Raw genomic sequence first — 26,414 nt, forward strand, 5'->3', positions numbered from 1 at the left:
TTTTGGTTTATGCTAAATAGGCTCTATTTTACTTCATGTAGCTACATTCTGAAAACCTCATATACACCCCTCAATACATTCACTTTCAAAAAAACTTAAATCAGTGGTGGTTCTCAATGGACTACTTTATTTCAATGATTATTTAATAAATAATAATGTAGTCATAATTCACAGATTTTCCTCATCTATTTTATGTTAATTTGCTATCATAATACATGTTATTGCTCTTTTTTGTTGCTTAATGTTGGTTTTCCTTTAAAAAATATTTGGCCTTTTTTGTTATGGTAAACTTCATTACTGTTAAAAAAAAATGGGGGGCCTAGGTGGCTCAGATGGTTAGGCGTCTTGCCTTCAGCTCAGGTTATGATTCTGGGGTCCCAGGTCAGGCTCCTGGCTCAGCAGGGAGTCTGTTTCTTCCTCTGCCCCTACCCCCGTTCATGCTCGTGCATGTGTGCTCTCTGTCCCAAATGAATAAATAAAATCCTATAAAAATTGACAACCAAAGGTGACTAGCCAATGTGAATGGAAAATGAAGGCTGACCACGTTTACCTTGAAGTGTCACTTAAACTTCCACATAAGGCTTGGCTAATGTGAGAACGCTTCTAGTGAGCTCCTCAAAACCACACCTTTATAGGTAGCCAGAAATGAAATACACGCTAACACAAGTTCTGTGTTTTCCGGCCTTATCAGTTCTCTTTGCTGAAACAGTGGACAAATCACCTTTCATCAAAAGTACAGCTAGCTAGCTAGCTTCTGGCAAGCATACTAGATTTTAAGCACTGACTTAAACTTCGACTATTTATCAGAAGATAACTCACTACATCACAAAATAACATATCTCTGGTTGAGGAATTTTATCTGAAATGAGAGAAAGTCACGGGCGCCTGGGTGGCTCAGTCGATTTAACATCCGACTCTTGGTTTCCGCTCAGGTCATGATCTCAGGGTTGAGGGATCAAGCCTTGCAGTAGGATCCCAGCTCAGGGTGAAATCTGCAGGAGTCTCCCTGCCTCAGTCCCTCTCCCTATCCACACATTCATATACTCTCTCTCTCTCTCTCAAAAATAAGTAAATCTTTAAAAAGTAAAATTAAATGAAATGAGGGAAAGATAAATCTCTCCATTGCAAATCTCTCTCCACAGTGGTGGTTCTACTGATGATATCTCAAAAAAGTAGCATGGAACAACAATGATTTTTTCTTTTGGGGTTCATAAGCAAGAACTGCCTATTAAAAAGACTGGTACAAAGATAGGATAGACTGCAGTCTGGCCTGAAACACTCATTGTGAAGGAAGGAAGGAAGCAGTCTCAACAAAATAGGACACCGCATTGTTTCCTTCCCCTTTGGACCCCTCTCAGACTTCCAAACCTTCGAATTCCCAACAATCTAGGAAGACTCTCTAAAATTAGTATTGATGAAACAGGAATTATTGACCCTTCTAAAAAAAAGACAGTGTCCATCCGGTTTCCAAGTACTCAAAAAGAAGCTTCAAATCTCTCCTAAATTCAGTGTTCTACATGCAATCCATTTTATCTTTTCGCTAACACAGAGAAACAGCAAAACATAAGATCAACAGTTTTCCTTAGAGCAGGTTCTTTGTTTCTGGGTTTGTGTTTGTTTTGTTTTGTTTTGAAACCAAGCTCAATAATGACAGGCCAACAACAACAGGGTTTCAGTTCCCATCCACAATTCTCAGTTGCTCCCTCATGGGACCCAGGGTGGTACAAGGTCCGTCAGTGGCAATGGTAGGGAGGGCAGTCAGGGAAATGTTGTAAATCACCAGAAAAAACTCTTCCATTATGTCCTAAAGACTATCGCCTCAGACATCAGACACCTGCTACACCACATTCACACTGAGAAGTGTGTTGCCTTTGTACCCTGCTGCTGCATGGGCAACCCTACTGATGGAAAAGACACAAAGCTATTTGTATTGGTTCTAGCTCTACTTTTCTCTAGGAATGATCTAGTGTGGGCAAGCTCTAGTAAACACGTGGCTAAAGTCTAAAGACTGGAGGGCCTGTGAAGAGATTCATGAAAACGTATGTATTTTGTACTGGCCAACAAAGTAGGGCTCCTACAGTGGTTTATGCCAGGTGTAGGAAGAACACTGTTTGCATAGGGAAAATTCAAGCTTTTTTTTCCCCCTTTGATTATTTACATAATAAAGAAATAAACACCAGTAATGGTAGTGAAGTATATATAATGATATCGTATTTTATATCTTATGACTGCCTGATAAAATAAACAATCCTTCAAAAGAGTAATTAGGCAAATGTGAAGTAGATAATTACAGAATTCCAATTATGCAATGTGGTGACATAATATAAAGGCATAGCTTTACTGTAAAATATATATGTCAAGAGCATGGGGAAAGACTATTCCAAGTAAAGACAGCATTATAGAGCAAAGACCCGATTTCCTTTTTTTTAGTCGAAATCATTTGGTGTTATGGGCAGTCCTCACTACGTACTGCAATTATTCTTCCGAATAATAAAGAAAAGATCAGCAACTACACTGTCATGATTTTCAATTATTGTGCAAATATGAGTACTCAGAGCAAAGTACAAGCTTAAAAAAGGATGGTAAAGGATAGTAAAGAATGGGAGAAATGGAGATTTTCCGGGCTTAGGGTTTTCCAACACCTTCTTCAGTATTTCATTTATGCCCACTGTAGCAAATTTTTGGGGAAAAGAAAAGAATAGAAAATTAAAATTACCTTATGTTATCTACAGAACATGGTATTTTAATATAAGGATTGCTATAAATGGAACCAAGGCCTTAAAATTTCAATGTGCTTATTCATATTTCAGTAAGACAGTCATTCAGGAGAGGAAACACTCTGGTGACGGTGCCATGTATGACTCTGATAAAGACTGTGCTAGGAGGAAGGGCGAAAGACAGCACAATAGGACCAAAGGCATTAAGGCTCTTTACCCCCTGTCTCTGTGGTGCTCTTCTTATTTAGGATTTTCAAAATATCTTTGGTAATCTTCTTCAACTGATGCCTCGCTTCGTCACGCTCTTTGCCCACTCCATAAAGAAGGATTGTGCGCTGGTTACATTCATGACTTGAAGATTCATCCTGAAAAACAGAAAATGCATTTTGAAACCCTTGTTTGCAGGGGTGGGGTTGCATTTCATGTCCATGAAATGCACTAACCACAGCATCTCCATGCTGGCTTGCGGTGGTGGCATCCTGCCCGCCTTTCAATTCACCTCAACCTCCACTGGCAACACCCTTGTTTTTCCAGTTTGGGACTTGCTAAAGTGTAAATAAAAAAAAAAATTTAAAAAAAAAGTGTCAACTGACCTGAAGTCCTAATAGAGAAGCATTTGGTGTGGGCGTACCCTACGGAGTAAGTTTTGACTCTTGAAAATTTTTCATTGTTTAAAATTTGACATGGTAATATTTTCACATCATATTACATATTATCTGGTCCTACTTTCTCAAGGAAACTGTTATTTCTTAGCAAACTTTTCTATGTAAAGCATCATTAAAATATATTTTTTTTAAATGACCTAGCTAGGATCCTCAAGTGCTTTGAGAGAAAAAAAAAATGTTCCACTGGCTTCCAACATGACTGTGTGATGTGTATGTATATTTAATTCCAAATGACAAAACGATAAAGAGGGCAGGTATCATTAGGTGTGAGGCAAATAGTTGAAATGCAACAGGTTCTACACTACCCTCCTCTACTGGACCGTCTCCCCACCCTCATTCCACAGACACAGTAAATTTAAGCACCGTATATCCCACAAGAGAAAAGAAATTACTTGCTGACACCATACCAATAACACATACCCAGTGCTAACCACATCTTATACTCTGACATTTTATTAGCAAAAGTCCAAGCTCTATGCCGTAGTACGTCCCGTTTTCTTTCTTTTTTGTGCATGTTTGCCCATGTTAGGCACTTGGCCTTCCTAACAGAATCTAATTCTAAGGAGCCTGCATGAGCAAAGACTCCATCTCCCAGGGAACACCAACTGCACAGTGTAAATAATGGCCACAAAAAAAAACGAGCAAAAAAGCCTTGACTTGGAGAATACCAATGCTTATGTGAACTTATTTAAAAACAAAAACAAAAACAAACAAAAAAAACGAGTGCACAAAGTCTACGCTCTGCACAAAGTTGCACTTTGCTTTTGTACTTTTGAAATAAGTGCCTGTTTTCTCTCTCAGCTTCTGTCACTTTCCATCATTCGATCTTTCTCACACACGTGCACTCAAGTCACCACTTCTTGTTGCACTGATTCCTTTTTTCATTATACTCCTCACAGACATATGCATTTTATACGCTGACGATCCATCTTCCTATGCTGACCAGGAATAATTAGCAATGTTTCACGTGTTCCAATATGTTTCTTTAAAAAAAAAAAAAAAAAGAGCCAGGTGTTGGTCAATACTAGAATTTGTTAATTCCTATTCTGAATATCCAAATGTCCTCCAAAGTTTCAAGACAGACCTAATCACAGGATAAAGTCAACAGAGGTAGTGACCTACAGTTTGTTGCACACCTGAATGATCTAATACACTCCTTATTCATCTTCAATTTTTGTTGCCATTACACGGCATTACTGATGTATCTATTTTTTGTCTAGTGGGATGTAGATGAGCCCTGGAAAGGAAACAGGAGGGCACTGAGAAAACCGTACAAAATTCAGGCAGGGGGCACCTGGGTGGCTCAACTGTTTAAGTGTTTGCCTTTGGCTCATGATCCTGGGGTCCTGGGATCTGGCCCCACATTGGGCTTCCTGCTCAGCGGGGAGTCTGTGTCTCCCTCTCCCTCTGCCCTTCCCACTGCCTGTGTGTGCTCGCTTGCTCTGTCTCTCTCTCTCACTCAAATGAATAAAATCTTTAAAGAAAAAGGAAAAAAAAAAAAAAAACCTTAGGCAGTGTCAGTCATGTGCTCTACTAAGTGTTTTCCATGAAGGTACTTGTCAAATAGTTCTGATGTAAACTTCTGTGTGAGGAGTGATGGGAAGATGGTAGTAGAGTTACTGAACAACTGCTTTTAGAGTATCTTCCTATGGGAAGACAAGAAGGGAGGAAGGGACCTTGAGAAAATATAAGGATGAATGTTCCCTGTCCTCAAGGAGCATAGTCAGTGTCCCAAAAGTAGCATTTGTAGAGCTTGTCACAAACACATAGAGACCGTGGCTGCACCTGCATCAGTAACAAACCAGCCTCAGGGTAAGGGAGAGCTGTGACTTAATTCGGATTGTGCCATTTGCTGACTCCATGGTCCTTTGAGTCTTTCTGTCCCAGTGAGCCTTTCTGGGCCTCAGATTCTTCCCCTGAAAAATGGGCTAATACCACTTTCGAGATTTTTTTTTAAGAATAACTGAGATAAAGTATATAAAACAGTTGGCCTATCAGACAGAGAACCCACTGCTGTCCATCAGATTTCTACAATTTCACTTCTCACTTGCAGGCACCCCAGGTCCACGCTGTACTGCATTACTCAACATTTCCTCAAGACACCGGGGTACTTCCTTCCTTTGCTGCTGCTCCTCCCGCCACCTAAAATACTCCGACCTCCTGCCTCTCACGCGTGTAAGTGCTGTGCACAATTACGGCGTCAGGTCCCTCACTGTCACCTCAGTTGAGTGTAAGCCCTTAGCACAGGAGGAGTATGGAGGGGAAGAGAACCTTTGAAGCACTTGCCACACTGTAATTCACTCATTTTCTTTTTTTTTTTTTTTTTGTTTTAATTCACTCATTTCTGAGTGATTTGTTTAACGTCTGCCCTTCCTGCCACACTGTAATTCACTCATTTTCTTTTTTTTTTAATTCATTCATTTCTGAGTGATTTGTTTAACGTCCTGCCCTTAAGTGCCCTTAAGCACACTGTTAGTTTGTGCTTACAGTCTCCTTAGTTGGCACTAATTAAGCACTTATTATATGCTGCTAGGGACTGGAGCACTGTGTCCTTGGGAGGGGTACAAAACCCCCATGTTCTCTCTAGAGGGAGGGGAGAATCAAGAGAGCGGAGATATGAAGGAGATCAATAAGCCATCAAATGATGTACACGTCCTCTCCATAAGTAATAAGATGAATAGACAGTAAAGGTCATGGAAGTCGGAAAAGAGACATTTAACACTGGGGGCCGCTGACAGTGTCAAATGTAGTAAGAGGTCACAATGGATGTTGCCTCTCTGACTTGTTTATTAAAAACCAGACAAATCAACAAATTACTTATGACCCTCAAAAGAGAAGTTTCTCTAGAGCGGTAGTGGCAGAAAGCTGGAAATGGGGTTGTAGTAAGAGTAGCTGGTGAAATGGTAAAGGTGAGGGAAGTAAACCCATGTTCACTAGTAGATGGCCATGAAGACTCACCTGAGAGGTGGGGGAGGAAAAACATTATTAGGATAACCAATAGCAAACTCTGGTGCCAAAGATAGGTTTCAAATAAATGAGTCTCTATGAAAGAAAACCAGATCAGAGGGTAGACAACTGATAATGGAGATAGAAATAATGGCTGCTTGTTTAGAACTTGGAAAGAAAGACAAGGACAACTTTCTACTAAAACACAGAGAAAACAAAGAAAACTGCTAAAAAAAAATACTACTACAGGGAAATTTAGAGATGAATAAGGAACTTGAAGAGAAGCTTCTGTTCATCGGCGGCTCTGATTTGCTCAGAGAGTTGGGCCAGAAGCAAAGTCAAGAGTTGAGAGCGAGGGCATGAAAGCAAGAGCAACTGGCATTTACCTGCAAAAGAACCCACCATCAGTCTCTACAGGGGGCCTGTAAAGACCATATTTGTGTCAGATAATTAATATTTTTAGGTAAATCGTGCTAGCCCTTTACTGGTCTTTAAAGAGGAAAGACAGATATTTTTAGCGACTGTTTTTTCATTAGCCTACAAGATTCATTTACATCAATTTTTTTTGTACTTGCTGAAAATATATGAGAATGTCAACCTTAGAAAATGGGCCACATATTTCCAAAGGTATGCTCTTTCAATGAGGTATTGTTTAATAATCCTCAAGTTGCATAGGTATACGTAATGTCAACGACTAGAGATCTGTACCAAAGAATTACTCTATGATTTACACCCTGAAGGACACACTTGTTGGCAGGAAAAGAGAATCAACTGGAGAGTCCATGGAAGCCTAGCCACTCCTCTCAGGCTAGCCCACTCTTATGCTTGGGTTGGACAGGTGATCTCCCCGATACACTAATTTCTGAAAAAAAAAAAAAAAAAAAATCTCATCCTTGGGATCAATTTCCCTTTTTCTCCAGATAACATCTGACACTCAGAAAGACTAATAAAGTGATCAAGAAACTAGGATCTCCAAAAGGCCCTAGAAGGCCGGTAGTACTACAGAAATTAAAATAGGCCTCTTAAGCCCAAAACCTTAGAAGAAAGAATTAGAGTTAATGGAAAGAAATGAAGTCTCCTGTAGGTCATCACTGAAATAGAAGTGATTAGAAATGTTGCCCACAACAGGTGTATGTTCACAAGATGTGATAACGGAAGTGAGATGATCAGAGCCGCATATTCTTTTAATCTCATTCATATATCCTGGTATTTCTACAGTGCCCCGATAATCGTAGAACTTTAAAATCAATGAATTAATGTTCTTTTTAAAAGGAGATATAAACGAATCCCACTCTAGATCTGCTTCTTTTTCTTCCAAACACTAATGAAAAGTAGATGAAGTCAATGCAATGGTCCCTCATAACAAAATATAGCATTTCCTACTTCCCTACCACTCTGTAATTGCATATGTTTAAATACTCAAATACAAACCCAGAATACATCAAGAAGTAAACTGCACAGAGCATCCTACCCCATCTCCCAGAAAAGCAGTAAAAACCACTTTTTAAGGGGCACCTGGGTGGCTCCGTTAAGCATCAAACTCCTGGTTTTAGGCTCAGCTCACGATCTTAAAGTTTTGTGAGGGAGCCTCAAGTCTGGCTCCACAATCAGTGCACAGTATGCTTAAGCCTCTCTTCTCTCTTTCTTTTCTCTCTCTTTCTCTCTCTCCTCTCTGAAATAAATGAGTCTTTTAAAAAATATATTTTAAAAAGTTATTTACATAAAAACTGTATTTTAGTTAATCTATTAAAATGAAAAAATCTCCTAAAAGAAGCCTTCAAATTATTTCTTTTAGCTGAGTCTTTCAATATGTCACTTGATTCTGTTCAGAGTAACTTCAAATTACTTATTTAACTTCAAATAAATGTTCCATGAGTGATAAGCCTTAGGCAGGCATGTAAGAAGGGAATGTACATGCATGGGGAGGCTGTGTCAAATGAACAAGAAATTAGCAGCTTCTGCTCATTCATTCTCATAATTACTCTACCTGAAATGGAGTAACTTCCTTTAAATCCAGAAAGTAGAAAAAACTAATAAAATAAAATGAATTAATTAAATAAATCCAGAAAGTAGGAGGATCCTTTCATTAGACTTATATAGAAAATTTTTGTTCTACAATAGCTTATTAGCCCTTAGTATGGCTGAAATGACAGCTTTATTCAACAGGCTCAATGCATCCTAGGAGCACAATGCAATGAATGTCAAGGGGCATATTAATTTGTTAGTAGGAGTTCTTCACTTTCAAAAGCAAACAATCAAGCCAGGGATGACAAATAATTGGATCAACACAGCATTCTCTTTTGTTCAATAACCCATACCCAGGACTCCTTATTTGCGGAGTCTAATACGTAACCTAAATTTCTATACTCTAACAGGTGAAACCACTAGATTATGTAAGAACTGACTTAAAATGCATGTGCTCAACATAGTTCACTAATATCAAAATGATCAACCTAATGAAACCATAAAACGTTAGAGCTAAAATAGCCTGCGATCTAATCAAATGTCTCAATTTCATCTCCACCCTCCGGCCCTAACCTGGTTCCCTAAGGACCACTGGGTACCACCACCTCAGGACATGGATCTCTTGAGTTCACAGTAATCCCATAGGAAGCAAATATTTTCACACAAGCAGATTACCTTCAATAGATGTGGCAAAATAAATAAACCAGTGAAGCTACTTACATTTAAAAATTCTGGGGTATAAATTCATTTTCCTAAGTCATCTCGATCATAGAAATTAACCAAATCAAAATTAGTCCTGTTTCCAGTGATAATACATACAATCGCAAACTGCATGGGCTATTGTTATTAATGAGACTGAAGTGCACAACGTGATCTTCTGTTTGTGAAATAATATACTTGACCCTTGAAAAACACAGGTTTGAATTTTGTGGGTCCACTTAAATGTTGATTTTATCAGTAAATACAGTACAGCACTACAAATGTGTTTTCTCTTAAGATATTCTTAGTACAAAAAAAAAAAAAAGATATTCTTAGTAATATTTTTTCTCTAGCTTATTTCATTGTAATACAGCATCTAAAACAGGCAACATACAAAATATATGTTAATCAACCTATTTTATCAATAAGGCTTCCATCAACAGTGGGCTATTCAGTTTTTAGAAAAGTCAAAAGTTACTTTTATATATATATACATTTATTTATATATATATCAACTATACATCAATTCAAAACTTAAAAAAATTAAGTTACATGCAAATGTCAACTTCTTTTTTTTTTTTTAATTTCAACTTCTATAGACCCTAACTCTCATGTTGTTCAAGGGTCAACAGTGTACTTTTATAACCTGAGAGGCTTCTCACTTAAAGATTTTAGTCACTTTCAGCATCAAGTTCTCTACAGATAGGTACAGTTGTGAGTGAATATGAAAGAAAAGTTCATTTAGACCAAGAGCTGGAACTTTTCATTTCAAATCCCTATTTACACCCTTCTAGGAATTTGGAAACATAAATTCTTCATAAAGTATGATTTCTGGATCCTAAATTAGTGTTCCTTTAGTAGGGCATATTAATTTGTTAAAATCAGTCCTGATTTTTTTTTTTCACAAGCCTTGTTTCATCTGAACATCTTAAAAATACTATGAAAACATCCTTTAGACTAAAGCTGGCAATTTGCTATATAGGGAAATATGATTTCTATTTTCTGAAAAAACAGTACCACCACTCTATTCATGACATTTACCTTTCGCCCCTGGGCCTCAAGGAGCGAGGGGAGCCTGGTGCAGACAGTGAGATGAGGATTCCTAGATACACAGGGGTTACAAATGCAGGCTCTGGGATCAGATATCATGGGTTGGAATACGGTCTCTAGCTTCCCTGCTCTGCTGTTCCGTTTCCATCATACGGAGAATGGAAAGAATATGATATAACACTTCTCACAGAGTGACTGACATCAAAAAATAAGATAATACACAACAATGTAAGAAGTCAAATGTTGTCTACTATTATTCTGCAGTGAACGTAGGTGTGAAAGTGTTTTTCGGAATTATAATTTTGTGCCCCTAAACCAACAAACAAGTATTAAAATTCGTTAACTGCAATGAATCTCAAAACAAATAAAATTATAAGGATATCCACTTTCCCAGGGCACCTGGGTGGCTAAGTCAGTTGAGCAACTGACTCGGTTTTGGCTCAGGTCATGAGATCAACCCAAATGCCTGGCTTTACGCTCCACGTGGAGTCTGTTTGAGAGTTTCTCTCCCACTGGCCCTCCCCTGCTTGCTCACCCATCTCTCTCTCTCTCTCTCTCTGTCTCTCAATAAAATCTTAAAAACTTTAATATCAAACCTCTAGATGACTATGACTCTCTCTCAATAAAATCTTAAAAACTTTAATATCAAGCCTCTAGATGACTATGAGATCAGAATCATTATGTGACGGAAATGTCTGGTTGACAATTACTCAGATTTATAACTTAATTACAAACTCTTAATGCCAACAAAATTCTCAGGTCAGTTTAAATCCACAAAATCAAACATTACTTGTGCATGAGCTTCACTTGAAGTTGGAAGGTTCTAATGGGTGCACCCAGAGCTTCTGACTCAGTGGAGCTAGGTTGGGGCCCAAGAATGTGCATTTGTCACAGATTCCCTAGGCAATGCTGAGCCGCTGCTCTGCACTTTGAAAACTGCTACCGAAAATGATTTAACATACGCAGCGATGGACACACTCAAAACTCAAAAGAAAGAAGTAACCAAAAATGTACGTTCACAGCAAAGGCACCTACTCAAGTGGATCTACTGGAAACAAAAGGACACTACAGTTTGAAATACTGTATGTGTGCACCCCCCCCCAAAAAAAAAATATATAGAGAGAGAGAGAGAGGAAATAGTGAAACAGGGATCCCTTAATTTAATGATATACTCCCCCCAAACCAAAAAGCAAGGTTACAAAAAATATTGTTTAAATTTAAATTCTATTTAAGAAAAGCATGAAAGACACTTTATATAATAAGCCTGGCAAGGCATACAACTGTTTTTCTTTTTTAATGTAATTTTGGAATCTTAAAATTTATAATGAGAGGAAACTGTTTCACGTACAAAGACTTGATCAAACACAGATTTAAAATAATGACATTATTAACCAGGAAAAAAAACAAAGAGCAAGAGATTTAGCATCCGTAACAAGCACACATTTCAAGTTAATGTAATTATTTGTTAAAAGGCAATATATCACCCAGCTTGAGCACAGTATGTTTTCAGGTAAATAATCTAATGTAATTATTTGTTAAAAGGCAATATATCACCCAGCTTGAGCACAGTATGTTTTCAGGTAAATAATCATCTAAGAAAGCAAGCTTGCAACCTTCTCCAGGAAGCAGACTTCGAAAAGCTTCATCTCAACATGGATTTATCATGTGCATGGAAAATAACCAAAAGAACTTATAAAGCATCAAATTCTATGGCAGGCTTCAGCAAAAAGCAGCAAGATTTTAAATTGCTTCTTAAAAGACGAATTCTTACCCACCCTGCCCCACATTTCCCAGGGAAATAAAAGCAGAAGTCCTAAAAAGGGCCAGACAGAAATACAGTGTCTGCACAGCTTTGAGTCTAGGGCTTTGGAAGGTAATTTCTGACTGTGAAGTCTTCTCTTCCTCTCTCTATTTCTCTCTAGAACACTCAAGATTTACTGATGAAAGCTCAGCAGATACTCCATCATAAAGAGTTATAACAACTAAACTAAGACATTGAAAGGAAAATACCAGATGACACTCTGCAGGATCATTAAATGCCACTTAATGGATACATTTAAATCCTCCTGAATCAACACAGTAACCAGGTAAACTTTATATCTAAAAGCATTTGACAAATATATGTGTTTACATGTGATGATGGGTGTATACAGGTTTGTCAACTTTTCTTAGAATGGGAAACCTTTAATAATTGATTTTAATGCATGTACTTCTTTGGAATAAAACTTAAAATATAACCTGTATTGATGATGTTAGAGACAACCATTAACTGCTTCATTAAATACACATGCACAAGGCATGGAAAATATAAGTGACCTTAGTTATTTTACTTCCAATGGAAAGTGAGACTTAAATATAGACAGAAGTGATACTCCTGATATAAAGAATACTCATTAAATAAGATACAGTATGTGCAAAATTAGCATTCTCAATGCATAATTTGCAAAACTATCAGAGAATGCACAAATAAGAATAAATAGCGGTACTAAAGAAGCTTAAAGTCTACCATCTTAATTTCAATTTAATACTGGGTTTTGATCGGTACTTTTTTTTTTTAAGTTAAACTGGGAAGGAGATGTTGGAAATTGAAGTCGTAATTGTGACAACATGAATCTGTTATTTTCAGTGATTAGTGAAAAATGACGTGGGAATTTAATGTTATCTTTATTTGTCATGCGTCTTTCACATGGAATGATCTTCTTTTAAATTTGGATATATAAGCTTTTAACATTACCATGTCTTATTTTTAGGAATAATATTCATACAGGATCAATTCCATTTGCCTTTGATGAAATAAAAACATTACAAATTACATTTGAAATTTCAAAACTTAGATGCCAGATAATGTATTCAAGTCAAGTGTTAGTTTTCTTTTTAAAGCCACTGGTTGTGGTATAATCACCTAAGGAACCAGACAAGGACATGGCTTTGGTATTTTATTTTAGCAATATATAGTATCACTATATACTCTATATACCTGGAAAGTATGCCCTGGCTATTTTGAGGAACACCATGTGATGCCCACTTCAATTTGTTCACAGGTTTTTTTTTTTTTAATTGAATGGTATTCAAGAAAATGTATGTAAAAACTTCCAATATATTGTGCAAAGTCAAAATGAGATATGTGTGGGTTAGAATATTTGAAGCTAAAGATGGAGTCTGAGGCTGATTTCTGAATGGATGAGCAATATAGAGGCAGAAATATCTTCCAATTATAAACTAAAGTTTTATTTCTGTTTAGCATTTATTTAGTATATTCCCCACAAGATCTTATACAAATTTCTAACAGTCAACTATCAGTCACTTCTCCTCAATACACTTTGATGGCATCAGAGTAAATGAAGCCCAGGAATAGTGACAGTGCAGGAAAAGTGACTGTGAATAGAAACAAAAGAGCTAAATGGCATGGAAATGAAGCTGGAAAGGAATAAAGCACAATCCACATGTTTCTCTTCCCATTTCTATAGGCTGTGCGCATTTGCCTAAGTTCAAAAACATCCTTTAAAGGGGCAAACATTTAGCAAGTGAGAAATGCAAAGCATCTATAACTTCATATAATGGACTTCTGACCATTTTATTTGCTGGAGATAGATTATTTGCCACAATTAAGTATTCTGAGATTCAACTTTCTGTGTTCTTACTGTCACAACGGGGATTGGAAACCTCAGTTTTTAGAAGGTGGTCCAGAAAAGTTACATGAAGAGCAATATTGACAGTCGGGGTATTGCAAATAACCATCCCTTATCCTCCTCCCCTAGGTAGCAAAGAAGAAACACAAGCCATGGACAACCTTACCTCTGTGGCTGGGAATGGCAGTCTGTGTACCAGAGATTACAAAATCACCCAGGTCCTCTTCCCACTCCTCTACACTGTCCTGTTTTTTGTTGGACTCATCACAAACAGCCTGGCAATGAGGATCTTCTTTCAAATCCGCAGTAAATCCAACTTTATTATTTTTCTTAAGAACACAGTCATTTCTGATCTTCTCATGATTCTGACTTTTCCATTCAAAATCCTCAGTGATGCCAAGCTGGGAACAGGACCACTGAGAACCTTTGTGTGTCAAGTGACCTCCGTCGTATTCTATTTCACAATGTACATCAGCATTTCATTCCTAGGACTGATAACTATTGATCGCTACCAGAAAACCACCAGGCCATTTAAGACGTCCAGCCCCAACAACCTCCTGGGGGCTAAAATTCTCTCCGTTGTAATCTGGGCATTCATGTTCTTACTCTCTTTGCCCAACATGATTCTGACCAACAGGAGGCCGAGAGACAAGAATGTGAAGAAATGCTCTTTCCTCAAATCAGAGTTTGGTCTGGTCTGGCATGAAATAGTCAATTACATCTGTCAAGTCATTTTCTGGATTAATTTTTTGATTGTCATTGTATGTTACACACTCATTACAAAAGAACTCTACAGGTCGTATGTGAGAACAAGAGGCGTAGGCAAAGTCCCCAAGAAAAAGGTAAACATCAAAGTTTTCATTATCATTGCTGTATTTTTTATTTGTTTTGTTCCTTTCCATTTTGCACGCATTCCCTACACCCTGAGCCAAACCCGGGATGTCTTTGACTGCTCAGCTGAGAACACTCTATTTTATGTTAAAGAGAGCACACTTTGGTTAACCTCTTTAAATGCATGTCTGGATCCATTCATCTACTTTTTCCTTTGCAAGTCCTTCAAAAATTCCTTAATGAATATGCTAAAGTGCCAGAATCCTGCAACATCTCTATCCCACGAAAACAGGAAAAAAGAACAGGATGGTGGTGACCCAAGTGAAGAGACTCCAATGTAAACCAACTAAGGTAATATTTCAATTGATTAGTGTTTGGAACATTCAAAAGGAAAGCACTGTGTACAAATACTAACAATGACTCTCTAAACACGGAGCAGAAAACAACAGAAATAATTTTCATTTACTTTTCCAGTATTAAAAGCTACCTAGAAGAAGAAACCTAACATGTAGATATGTAGGAAAAACAAACTATCTAATCATGATGGTTACAAGCCAAACTACACACAATCGAGGGTTTGTAAAGTGCTGGCTAAATAGGTGACCATACAGTATCTATTGTAATTTTTTTTAAATATGATATTGAACACAATGCTATCAAGTTATAATCAACTAAAGAAGACTGATAAATCATATAAAAATCTTCTGACTGAAAATTAAACTTACATACACCCTACTCACTCCCTAACCAAATGCTGGTTTTATTGGGATACTCATTATAAAAATGTAAATGGAACACACAAAGAATATTAACTATGAACTTCTCATTATCAGCAAAAGTCTAAGAAATTTAAATCGAAGTGATAATTGGACTGAAATTTTTAATTTTTCATTTAAAAGAGGTTTAAGAATACATTTCCAATATAAAGAACAAAAACAACAAAGTTATTAAAAGTTATTTTTATGACATTCTAATACCAAAAAAACCTCTGAATATCTCCTTAATGCTAGGGAAGACAGTTTTATTAATGGTACAATACCATGACTGCTACTTACCCTTATTAACTAGCTTCTAAAAAACACGTGCTACTTGGTTTTAATGAATATTTGCTTCAGTAAGAAAAACAAATGTGATTATGTGGTTGCAAAGCTTAACTATTAACAGAAAAGTGGTTAAAATGTTTGTAATTATTGGTTTGTAATTTGTGTATAATACCAAAAAAAATGTATATTAAACTCTAAATCACACTTTGCTGGAATTTCTTTATTCAAAGACATCAGATACCACAACTCACCTCTTACATACTCCTACATCAAACATCAAACCCAATTAATAAAGGATATCTGCCAAAATGGTTTTACGACACCTTATTGGACAAAGTCTCTGTTGAAGATGGTGTTAACACATCATGATTAGTTCATTAGTAAATAATGTCTGATTCTACACAAGCCATACTATTTTTAATATGAACAAAATACATAACACACTTGGAAACTGACTTATCTCAATTATTTATGATCCTCAGAGGTGATTCTCAAATGTAAGGCATGGATACCAATATCAAAATATGATGAGAGAGGAAATAAAAAGGGTGAGTTGCAGTATAAGGAAGTTCACTGAACTTCAGCATTAATCGATTTTATCTAACTCCTCCAGAAGATCTGCTGAGATAAATGTCAGCGCAATGTTGAACTCACTTAACTTTCTGAATGATATCTATTGTCAAGTGGCTGCATTTACTTCCCTGGCTCTGCTACACGCAAGCACCGGATGTTAGTGGAGATGCACAAAGAGAAATGCATCCAAAAAGATCCGTATTCTACATTCTTGTCATGTGCACTCATGTAATGTACTCCAATATCTCATATATGAGCGTGCACATTCTGTAAGAACAGGAGAGTGGAGTTGGAAGAATACTAGAGATCAACTAACCTGATCTTCACTTGAAGTTGGAAGGTTCATTAAAGTATAGCTAACGGTGCACCCAGAGCTTCTGACTCAGTGGAGCTAGGTTGGGGCCCAAGAAAGTACATTTGTCACAACTTCCCTAGGCAATGCTGAGCCGCTACTCTGCACTTTGAAAATCGCTACCAAAAATGATTTAACATACACAGCGATGGACACACTCAAAACTCAGAAGAAAGAAGGAAGCAAAAATGTATGTTGGGCAGCCTGAGTGGCTCAGCGGTTTAGCGCCACCTTCAGATCCCAGAGGCCCAGGATCGAGTCCATCGGGCTCCCTGCATGGAGCCTGCTTCTCCCTCTGCCTTTTAATTTTTCATTTAAAAGAGGTTTAAGAATACATTTCCAATAAAAAGAACAAAAACAACAAAGTTATTAAAAGTTATTTTTATGACATTCTAATACCATTCTCTGCCTCTCTCTCTCTCTCTCTCTCTCTGTCTCTCATGAATAAATAAATAAATAAAATCTTGTAAAAAAATGTGCGTTCACAGCAAAGGCACCTACTCAAGTGGAGTACGTGGAAACAAAAGGACACTATAGTTTGAAATACTGTATTTGTCTGTGTGCAAGCATCAAAAAAAAAATTATATAAAGGTAATAGTGAAACAGGGAACCCTTAATTTAATTATATACTCCCCCAAACCAAAAAGCATATGGGAAAAATGAAGGTCAGATCCACCCTCAGCAGTTCGGAGTCAGGGGGTAAAGAGTTGGTTAAAACGGACACAACAGTGCCATGACCACATGAACTGCTGGAAGACTGCAGAGTGGGCAAAGACTTTCCCAAATAATCTTTCCCTTTGGGTTAAACTAAATCCATGGAGAGGATGATTTCCACAAGAGAAAGAAAAAACCAGAAACGCTCATGGTATTATAGTGTTTTTGTAAAATAACTGTAAAGTGTCTGGAATTGCCTGCTTTTATAAATAATATGAAAAATTTACATTAAGCCCTAAATCACAATTGGTTGGGAATTCCTTATTTAACGATGTGAGACAGCATACACTCCTGTATCAAACATCAACTTGAATCCATTCAAGACAGATTGAGACACCAGTATTTACACAGAGTACTCACGTTTCCAGGTTTAGGAAATTTAATATACACAATAAATCTCAGATTTCATAATAACTTAAAAGAAAGTGAAGCCAAATTTCATAGACTCAGGTCTACAATAGTCTTAGTAGCTAACAAGTCCTAAGTCTGCAGGTTAGTGGCAGTTTTTCAAAGTGGCTTTTTATAGAAACGGTCTAAAGCACGTGTGACAAACAATAGCCTACAAGCCAAACCTAGTCCACCCCGTTTTTTATAGCCTGCAACCTAAGAATGGTTTTCACATTTTCAAATATCAACAGGAAAAAACGTTAGAAGAAAATTTCATGCTGTATAAAAGTCATATGAAATTCAAGTTTCGGATCCATAGTAGGTTTATTAGAACACAGCCACGTCCACCCAGTTTTAATCCGTGGTTGGTTTCTTGCTACAACAACGGGGTTGAGTAGTTGTATTGTGATGAAGACTGTATGGCAGCAAAACCTAAATATTTACTAAGTGGCTCTTTAGAAAAGAAGATTGACTGACTAACCCTGGACTAGAACTCTGAAAACAAGGAGAAAATATACATAAAAAGAACCCTCTATTCATGCATCTAGTTGTTTCAGCAGCTTTGTACAGAAAACAACTACAGATTCCGGTGTCTGCACTAGGTGATCACTGCTGAATGCTAATACCCGAAGTCAGATTACACGGATACCAGTTGGAATTAAATATGTAGAAACACACAAGTCAGTAAATAAAGAGAAACAGCCTGATTTTAGTTTTTAATGGGAAAAGAACGTAAAAAAAAAATCAGTTTCCAGGAGAAATACAAATGGGCAATAAAAATATGAAAAATATATACTCTAATAAGCAAATACATTTACATTACATGGATTTTTTTCACCTGTAAGTTTAGAATTGCTTTAAAAGATTTTTTTAATAGATTTTATTTATTTGAGATAGAGAGCACAAGCAGTGGAGGGAGAGAGGGCAAGGGGCAGAGGGAGAGGGAGAAGCAGATGCTGATCAGGGAAGCCTGACGGGACCCCAGGATTCTGGGATCATGGATCATAACCTAAGGAGAAAGCAGACCCTTAACTGAACCACCCAGGTGTCCCTAAAAGATTTTTATGACAGTGTTGGAAGAATCCCACTCTGTGAGACTGTAAATTGGTACAAGTGTTCTGGAAAGCTACTTGAAAATACCATTCAACATTCTGATGCACAGCTTTGGTCCAGCAATACCACTTCTAGGAAATTTTCTGCAAATACGTTGAAACAACTACACAAAGATAGATGGATATATGTGTCCTATAGTACTGTTTTTAATGGAGAAAAATTCGGAAGAAAAAAAATTGAAATGCCAGTCAGTAATGGCTTAACCAAACTATGATAACTTTATATAGCATAGCTTTTAAAAATTATATAGCATAACTTTATATAGCATAACTTTTTTAAAAAATTAGCATATCTTCATGGACTAACATGAAAAGGAAACAAAAATCTGATATGGCAATAAATGTAAATATATATATATATGCACACACTGGTATGCATATGCAAGAGGGGGATTAACTTTCTACTACACACATGCTTATATTCGAATTCTTCAAACTTGCTTTCCTTTTATAATAAAAAGATGAAACTAGATATTTGTATGTTTCAGGCAATAGTATGAATTTATTGCCTCCTTCCAGTTATATGTAGAGATTTTCTAATACCGGTTCTATTTATAGATACTTCTACATTTAATGTTAAACAACAAAACTTATTTTATTTTTTCCACTTTCAGTTAGTCCCGTGTGGAATTTTTATAACAATTTCAAAAAAAAAAAAAAAAACAACTATTTCATATCATCTGAGAAAGTACCATCCTATGTATGATCTGATGAGAAGTAAAAGGTTCTTTTTGTAGTTCCTACTATGACTTTCATTCCAAATGAAAACAAACACTTCCTCATATTGTTTAGATGGTACTGGTTAGCCACATCAACAGGAACCTTTAGACTGTTAACACCGATCCAAAGGAAAATCCCAAAAGAGACTACAAATGGAAAAATAATTTACTGGCATTTGGCAGGCTTCTAATATCCATGAGCATTCAGTGTATGTCCTTTCATTCTCTCTGGATCATACCACTTGGTACCAATTTGTTTTCAATCACATACTTCGTCTTAAGGAAAGGAAGTTTCACAAATCCACTAAACTTTAAAGTTGATAGCTACTTCTCACTCATCAATCAGGAATACCCAGCTCAAATACTCTAGAATCTACTAAACAATTCCAGGTCACCCTATTTGTGGTTTCTGACAGTTGGGAGCGTGAGGCACGCTCTGAGTACGGCCTCTGAACCAGACTGTGTGGGTTTAAAGTGGGCTTGGGGTGCACGATTTTGCCAAACTGCATAACTACTGTGCCTCAACTTTCTTATCTGTAAAATGGGATCGATCTCTGAGGATTTTTGTTGAGAAAGAAATAAGATCATATTATCACTTAGAGCAGTATCATCACTAGCTGTATTGACTTTATTGGTTTTAACCATATATAGGATTTATTGCTTCTCGGCCCCTTTTGGCTAAGATCAAGTAACTATACATGGGATTTAAAATTCAGTTTATTCCCAACTGGCAAGCTTCTAATCCCTGGGATGTTTTATTTCAGCTTTCATCACCCCCCCCCACCTGTCTTTTGTGAGCTATCTCCAAAAGTACCCATGATACTCCACTTTTCTTTTAACTTCATTTAACAAGGGACATACTAATACCTACCATGAGACATGCATTAATCTCTGCACGTGGTGAAGCTCCAGTCATTTCATTTCCTTAACAACCCAACAAAGCAGATACTGATATGTATTTTCATTGTAAGGCGGAGGCAACAGTGACATAGAAAACATAAAGAACTTGCACAAGGTCACAAGAAAAGTAAGAGCTGCAACAAGAAATGGAAGCCAGGCACTCTGGCTCCCGAGACAGTGCTCCTAACCGCTTGCTCTGCTAGGCAGGCTCTCAGGCATGCCAACGAAGGCAAGAGACTCTCCCTCCCACTACCCCCAAACACACGGAATCAGCATTGCTATGAACCAAAGGAAAGCCAATAATACATGTTAAGCATATGGACAAACAGGAACGTGTGGCCTGTTGGATATTCAGTATGCCCAAACATTTGGAAACTTGCTACATTTGAAAGAATACACTTCCATTAGTTTAGAAACGGGCACCGGTAAGTCAGTTCCTCTTTTGAAAGTTTCCCACACTTGGACATTTTGAAAGTTGACCAAAAAGTGATTTCCAGTTTTCACGTTATGAAATTATCTTGTACAGCATTTCCTTATTTGAACTGAAACTATTCCAAAACCTCTATCGAGATAATGGTTTTGGAGATTTCAGGAAATCCATACTTGATTATGTAGGTCAAATACTTCTCCTTGAAAGGTAAAAATAGTTTGGTATTTTTCCTCTACTGAAGCAAGCAAAAAGATGTTTAAATTCTGTTTCATCACATTGATGAAATCCAGCATCTGTAGTTCCAAGAAAGAATTTATTCTGAGTCAAATATATATTCCTTTTAAAAACTGTGCCATATCGGGTAGTTCCAGTAAAATTGTCAGGCATCCTACTGCCTCATGTTTGAAAACATCCAGTGGGACATGAAAGTTTTCTTCTCAAAGTCCCGAACCAAGCCATCCCAAGATCGTCCATCAACCTAACCCCACAGCCTGGTCAGACTCTGTGGTGAAACGTTCCATAAAAACTATGAAGTGAAACTCACCACGGAGAACTCCACATTCCCCTCACAAGGTCTCCTAATTTCCTCTTTGCCTTTACCTACCTGGGGAAAAGGACTCTATTCACGGGCAGCTGTCCTCACACAATGCGGCAACTACGCTCTCTCGAACTTGAAGTTTGAAAGGACACGTTTTTACAGGCTTGGGCCCAAAGCTGACTGATGGAATTCCTTGAGTCTTTGGCACTTTGCGTACAACATGAAATACAGAGAGGCTTCCAAAATGGTCTCTAACGAGGGAAATTATCTCATTTAAACCTGCAGTTCACTCACCACTGTGGCAAGGGGCGAGATGTGTTTTCGCACTCCATATATACCCAGCACTATTCTAGACACTCGTTCTATGTTCTCAATAATGCTATGATGTAATGTACTGACCTTAAATCCGTTACACAGATGAGGAAACTGAGGCAGAGAGCCATTAAATCACTTGTCTACTACCTAGCACCCAATAATTGTTGCATCTAGGATGCTAATCCCTCAAATCTGGGTCTAACAGCCCTTAACTCTTAGAAAATATGTCAGCCTATCTTCCTGAGATAGAGACCCCTAAAGACTAAGATGAATGGAAAAATAAAAAGATCATCCTTCTGAACGCAAATTCCCGGAAAAAGCAGGATACAACGGTGCAGATGGGAACTCTGATTTTAGAGTCCACTCTTACTCTCCTATGTGGTTGTAATTTGGGGGCTAATTTCTTTATTTTTCTGCCACCTATTATCATACACAAGAGGCACTCAAAAATTTCATTGACTGTGTATACAGAAAAGATAAACGGCCACAATGAGTTATCAGATGAGAAAATATAAAGATAACTGCTACTAAGCTAATTCATTCAAGTCACAGATTAACAGCACCTAAATTTGAAATAAAAGAGGCTTATTAGAAAATCTGCAAAGATTTGAATATGAAGATGTTCTAATTGATCACATTACACACGTGAAAATGAGGAAGGAAATTCAGTATAAGAAAGCAGAACAATACTTGCTTCACAGGCTCTCCGTGGACTAAACTAAAGGACTGCCTCAATCAGAAGACACTGAGCTCAGGATCCTCCCAAACAAAGGTGAATTTCAACTTTTATTACGAGTGGGCTTGCTTATCAAAGATAGACCATGTTCACGGGGGAGGGGAGGGGACCACGCTTTAAGGCAGATATTCTAGAAACCATAGATTATGAGCATGAGGAATGACACAGTGTGCAGCAACCTGACGTGAAGTATTACTTCTTAAATGGGTCTTATTTCACTGCCATGTTAAAAGTAGGACTTATAAAAGAGACAGAACCTGTTATTTGGGTTTCATAAGGGTGTAAAAATCATGGTACTGTTACAAGTACCAAAAATTTAGAAAGAAAAATTTAGGCTACAAACAACCTGTGCCTTTTCAGCTGGCTCACTGAATGTGATGAATGAATGTGGGGGGTTAACACACTACACACCTGAAGCCTGTTTTTAAAAGCAGCCCTTTGCGATCATGAACTACTTCTTGCTTGTGTGTGTGTGTGTGTGTTTGTGTGTGTGTGTGTGTGTGTGTGTGTGTGTGTGTGTTTGCAGCAGCTGACACTGGACACCATGAACACCACGGGGGTCAAGGGCGTCAACGGGTCAGAGCGGTGCCCCAGGGACACGCGGATAGCACAGCTGGTGTTCCCGGCCGTCTACACGGTTGTGTTCTTCACCGGCATCCTGTTGAACACTCTGGCGCTGTGGGTGTTCCTGCACATCCCCAGCTCCTCCACCTTCATTGTCTACCTCAAAAACACCTTGGTGGCCGACCTGGTAATGACGCTCATGCTTCCATTTAAAATCCTCTCTGACTCCCACCTTGGACCCTGGCAACTCAGAGCCTTCGTGTGTCGTTTCTCGGCTGTCATCTTCTACGAGACCATGTACGTGGGCATCATACTGCTAGGCTTCATCGCCTTTGACAGATTCCTCAAGATCATCAGGCCTTTTGGGAAATTTTTTGTACAAAAACCGGTTTTTGCAAAAATGGCCTCGGCCCTTGTCTGGCTCCTTTTGTTCCTCATCTCTCTGCCAAACATCATCTTGAGCAACAAGGAAGCGACGCCCTCATCTGTGAAAAAGTGTGCCTCCTTGAAGGGTCCCCTGGGGCTGAAATGGCATGGAGTGGTGAACTATATATGCCAGTTCATTTTCTGGACTGTCTTCATTCTAATGTTTCTGTTTTACGTAGTGATTGCAAAAAAGGTATACGACTCTTATAGAAAGACCAGAAGTAAGGACCGCAAACACAACACAAAGCTGGAAGGTAAAGTATTTGTTGTCGTGGCTGTATTCTTTGTGTGTTTCGCTCCGTTTCATTTTGCCAGAGTTCCATATACTCACAGTCAAACCAACAGTAAGACTGAATGCAGGTTGCAAAACCTACTGTTTCTAGTCAAAGAAACAACTCTCTTTTTAGCAGCAACTAACATTTGCATGGACCCCTTAATATACATATTCTTATGTAAAAAATTCACAGAAAGGCTACCGTGTCTGAGAGGGAGAATAACCACAGCATCATCCCAAGAAAATCATACTATTCAGACAGACAATATGACTCTAAGTTGATGAGAATTTTAGCATGGGTACCTTCTATGGAAGGGTTAAGACTTCAAAAGATAATTAAGCTTGGAAATCAAGTTTAAACAATGAGAGAAAAATGGATGGGACAAATGCTTTCTTCCATTTTATTCCCCTGGTTTATAGAAAGGATTATATGATAAATTTGAATTCCCTGATTTGAATAAATCAGTCACATGGACTGATTGATTTACGAGCAGAATGAAGCATTAGTCAGAGAATCCAGCTGAATGCAAGTGGCCACAAGAGGGCATCTTTTAGAGAACATTCACTTAAGATTTCGCAAAACATTATATAGATAAATGTGAATTACTAGGACCCTCCCTTGCAAAACACCCTCTTCCCATTCTTTCACATACATAATTCAAACAACACTACCGCTTTCGTGTCCGACAACAGTTAATACTTGCTGTTTAAAAGCAAAACAAAAAATCTCAAAAATCCATTGATATGAAAGCTGAGGCTCATGGCTGAAAGGGATGGAGATATGAAGCATCTGAGGAGTTGAAATAGGCCATAAACCCTGAGAAAGCCTGGATGAAGGAGTTTCTCCCTGTACAGAGCCTCTTCCAGACTCAAGACCACTGAAATGACTTCAGTACTCCATACGAGGCATGAGACCATTATTAAGCCACGTAAGATGTCACACTGTAGTCCTTTGCAAAGGTCTTAAGTGTGTACAATTTAAAGGCAAGAACCCAGAACTGATCTTTGGAATTCTCCCTCTACCCGGCAAATACTCTAATGGTGGTTGAACGTGCCACCTCCTCAGCAAGGCCTTCCGAGAACACAACCTCTGTTCTCTCTGAAAATTACTTCTCCCATTGTTTGGGTGTGTGCTGGGGCCCTCGTGGCAGACGTCCCCTCGCTAGTCTGCAATCCTCCTGACCCCATTCCCAAAAGATGGTGAGGATTCTTTAAGAAAGAGAACATTTTTTAAGGATGGAAAACAGGTCATGTTTTCTTGGTACCTCCCACATTACTCCCTGCAGACCATCAATTGCAAATGTTTGAAATAGAATATGTCATTGTTGTGTCATTCTTGGAACATTTAGAGAGGGAACTGCTGACACAAGATCAATAGCATCCATCCTAGGGAAATTCTGCAAAGGACTGGTAACCTGTGCGTACTTACCTCCCTCCACATTTCTTCCTGAATCCCTCTGTGCTTAAAAAACAAACAAACAAAAAAAAAAACACACACAACTAAAATGTGGCTCTCTAGGATTGTGGACACAGATTTAGATCTTCTAGAGAAAATGTAGAAAGTAATAGTCATGATCGGTAAATGTGCCTCTGGCTGCAACATGATCACTATAAGGTGAAACCCAGGCTTCTTACGTTCTCAAAGGCCCTGAAGGCCCTGGAACTTGCCCACCTTTTTGGCCTTGTCTCCTAACTGCTCTTCCATTCCTGGAACGTTCCACTCTTAAGTACATTTGTAACTGTCAGAACATGCCTTGCTCCTTTGTGCTCCGGTGCCACTCACTGCACACATTAATTTCCTCCTGACCCACGAGCAAAACTCTTACCCATCCATGAAACCCTAAGGTGCCATCACTTGGTCTATGAAATCTCAACTGGCCGATCTCCCACCACCATGTCAAGCCCCATCACCCCCTCATCAGTCTGTCGCCACCCCTCAATTATTGTATTTACATTGCTTTGTAATTACTTGCCCACACATGTATCTACACTTTTGATAATTTATGTATATTTTTGAGAGCAGAGATTGTCTCGTTGTGCAATCAATAAATATTTGGTAAAATAATCCAGACTGGTTTTATTTTTACATACTAGAAAAGCAAAGGGGAAGCCAATTCTCACTGATATTTTTATTTTCAACAGATGAGATAAATTTATGAAAAACTCAAGCTCTTTTTGGCTGACTTCCTATAATATGTACCCAGGAGCCTGGGAAGTGGGGGTATTCTCGGGTTTGCTACTAAATGAACATGAAGAAAGCAGGATTACTAAACAGTACATGTACAGCTTTGGGGCTAATGTCTATCAACATTTCAGTTTTAAAGCTATAGATACAAAATGCTCTAGCTGTGTGCTGTTGGTTTTAGTTAATTAAGTAAAATTTGTAACTGCAGCATATTATACTGTCCAAAACTCTTCTAGAAAACACTCAATGGGGATCCCTGGGTGGTGCAGCGGTTTAGCGCCTGCCTTTGGCTCAGGGCGCGATCCTGGAGACCTTGGATCAAATCCCACGTCGGGCTCCCGGTGCATGGAGCCTGCTTCTCCCTCTGCCTGTGTCTCTGCCTCTCTCTCTCTCTCTCCCTCTCTCTCTGTGTGACTATCATAAATAAATAAAAATTAAAAAAAAAAAAAAGAAAACACTCAACGTCTGATTTTTGTTTTCTGAAGGAATGAAATCATGGTAACCATTAGAGATGTCGCTAAATCCACATCGCCTTTAAATACGGCAATGTAGACTCTAATACTGTACTGTAAGTAACTACATCTTGATAATACAATTTTTTTAAAAAATTTTATTTATTTATTCATGAGACACAGAGATCACAC

General features: G+C 38.1%; 3 protein-coding genes across 12 annotated transcripts in view; 2 read left to right on the plus strand and 1 right to left on the minus strand.

The window, feature by feature from the left end:
* The window catches only part of P2RY12 (purinergic receptor P2Y12), a 47,139-nt gene extending 30,304 nt beyond the window's left edge, over positions 1-16,835 (plus strand). The window contains exons 2-4 of one of the 3 annotated variants that reach the window (XM_077864696.1): positions 5,436-5,557; positions 11,965-12,129; positions 13,801-16,835. In XM_077864696.1, coding sequence (XP_077720822.1) covers positions 13,824-14,843 — 1,020 coding nt within the window. In that variant the 5' untranslated portion in view covers positions 5,436-5,557; positions 11,965-12,129; positions 13,801-13,823 and the 3' untranslated portion in view covers positions 14,844-16,835. Of the gene's footprint in view, positions 1-5,435; positions 5,558-11,866; positions 12,130-13,800 lie in introns of those variants that run through there. The other 2 variants (XM_077864697.1, XM_077864695.1) reach the window with 2 other exon arrangements.
* The window catches only part of MED12L (mediator complex subunit 12L), a 323,065-nt gene that overhangs the window by 77,928 nt on the left and 218,723 nt on the right, over positions 1-26,414 (minus strand). For all 7 annotated transcript variants that reach the window (XR_013360938.1, XM_077864688.1, XM_077864687.1 and 4 more), the window contains one exon: positions 2,935-3,082. Coding sequence is in view for 6 of the 7 variants with exons in the window: in XM_077864688.1 (XP_077720814.1) it covers positions 2,935-3,082 (148 nt within the window). In the remaining variant the exon portion in view is untranslated. The remainder of the gene's footprint in view (positions 1-2,934; positions 3,083-26,414) is intronic.
* On the plus strand, positions 22,268-25,650 carry P2RY13 (purinergic receptor P2Y13). 2 transcript variants are annotated; one of them, XM_077864700.1, is made up of 2 exons: positions 22,268-22,357; positions 22,851-25,650. In XM_077864700.1, exon 2 carries the CDS (start codon positions 22,866-22,868, stop codon positions 23,865-23,867), a length of 1,002 nt encoding a protein of 333 aa, XP_077720826.1. In that variant the 5' UTR covers positions 22,268-22,357; positions 22,851-22,865; the 3' UTR covers positions 23,868-25,650. The 2 variants fall into 2 exon arrangements, with proteins under 2 accessions (XP_077720826.1, XP_077720825.1); XM_077864699.1 differs by having other exon boundaries at positions 22,271-22,357; positions 22,848-25,650.

This window comes from Canis aureus, chromosome 22, assembly GCF_053574225.1.
Source record: "Canis aureus isolate CA01 chromosome 22, VMU_Caureus_v.1.0, whole genome shotgun sequence".
Lineage (NCBI taxonomy): Eukaryota > Metazoa > Chordata > Mammalia > Carnivora > Canidae > Canis > Canis aureus.

Bases quoted from the DNA above. Each gene is read 5' to 3' on its own strand.
- P2RY13 (XM_077864700.1), top strand. From the start codon at position 22,866: ATGAACACCACGGGGGTCAAGGGCGTCAACGGGTCAGAGCGGTGCCCC.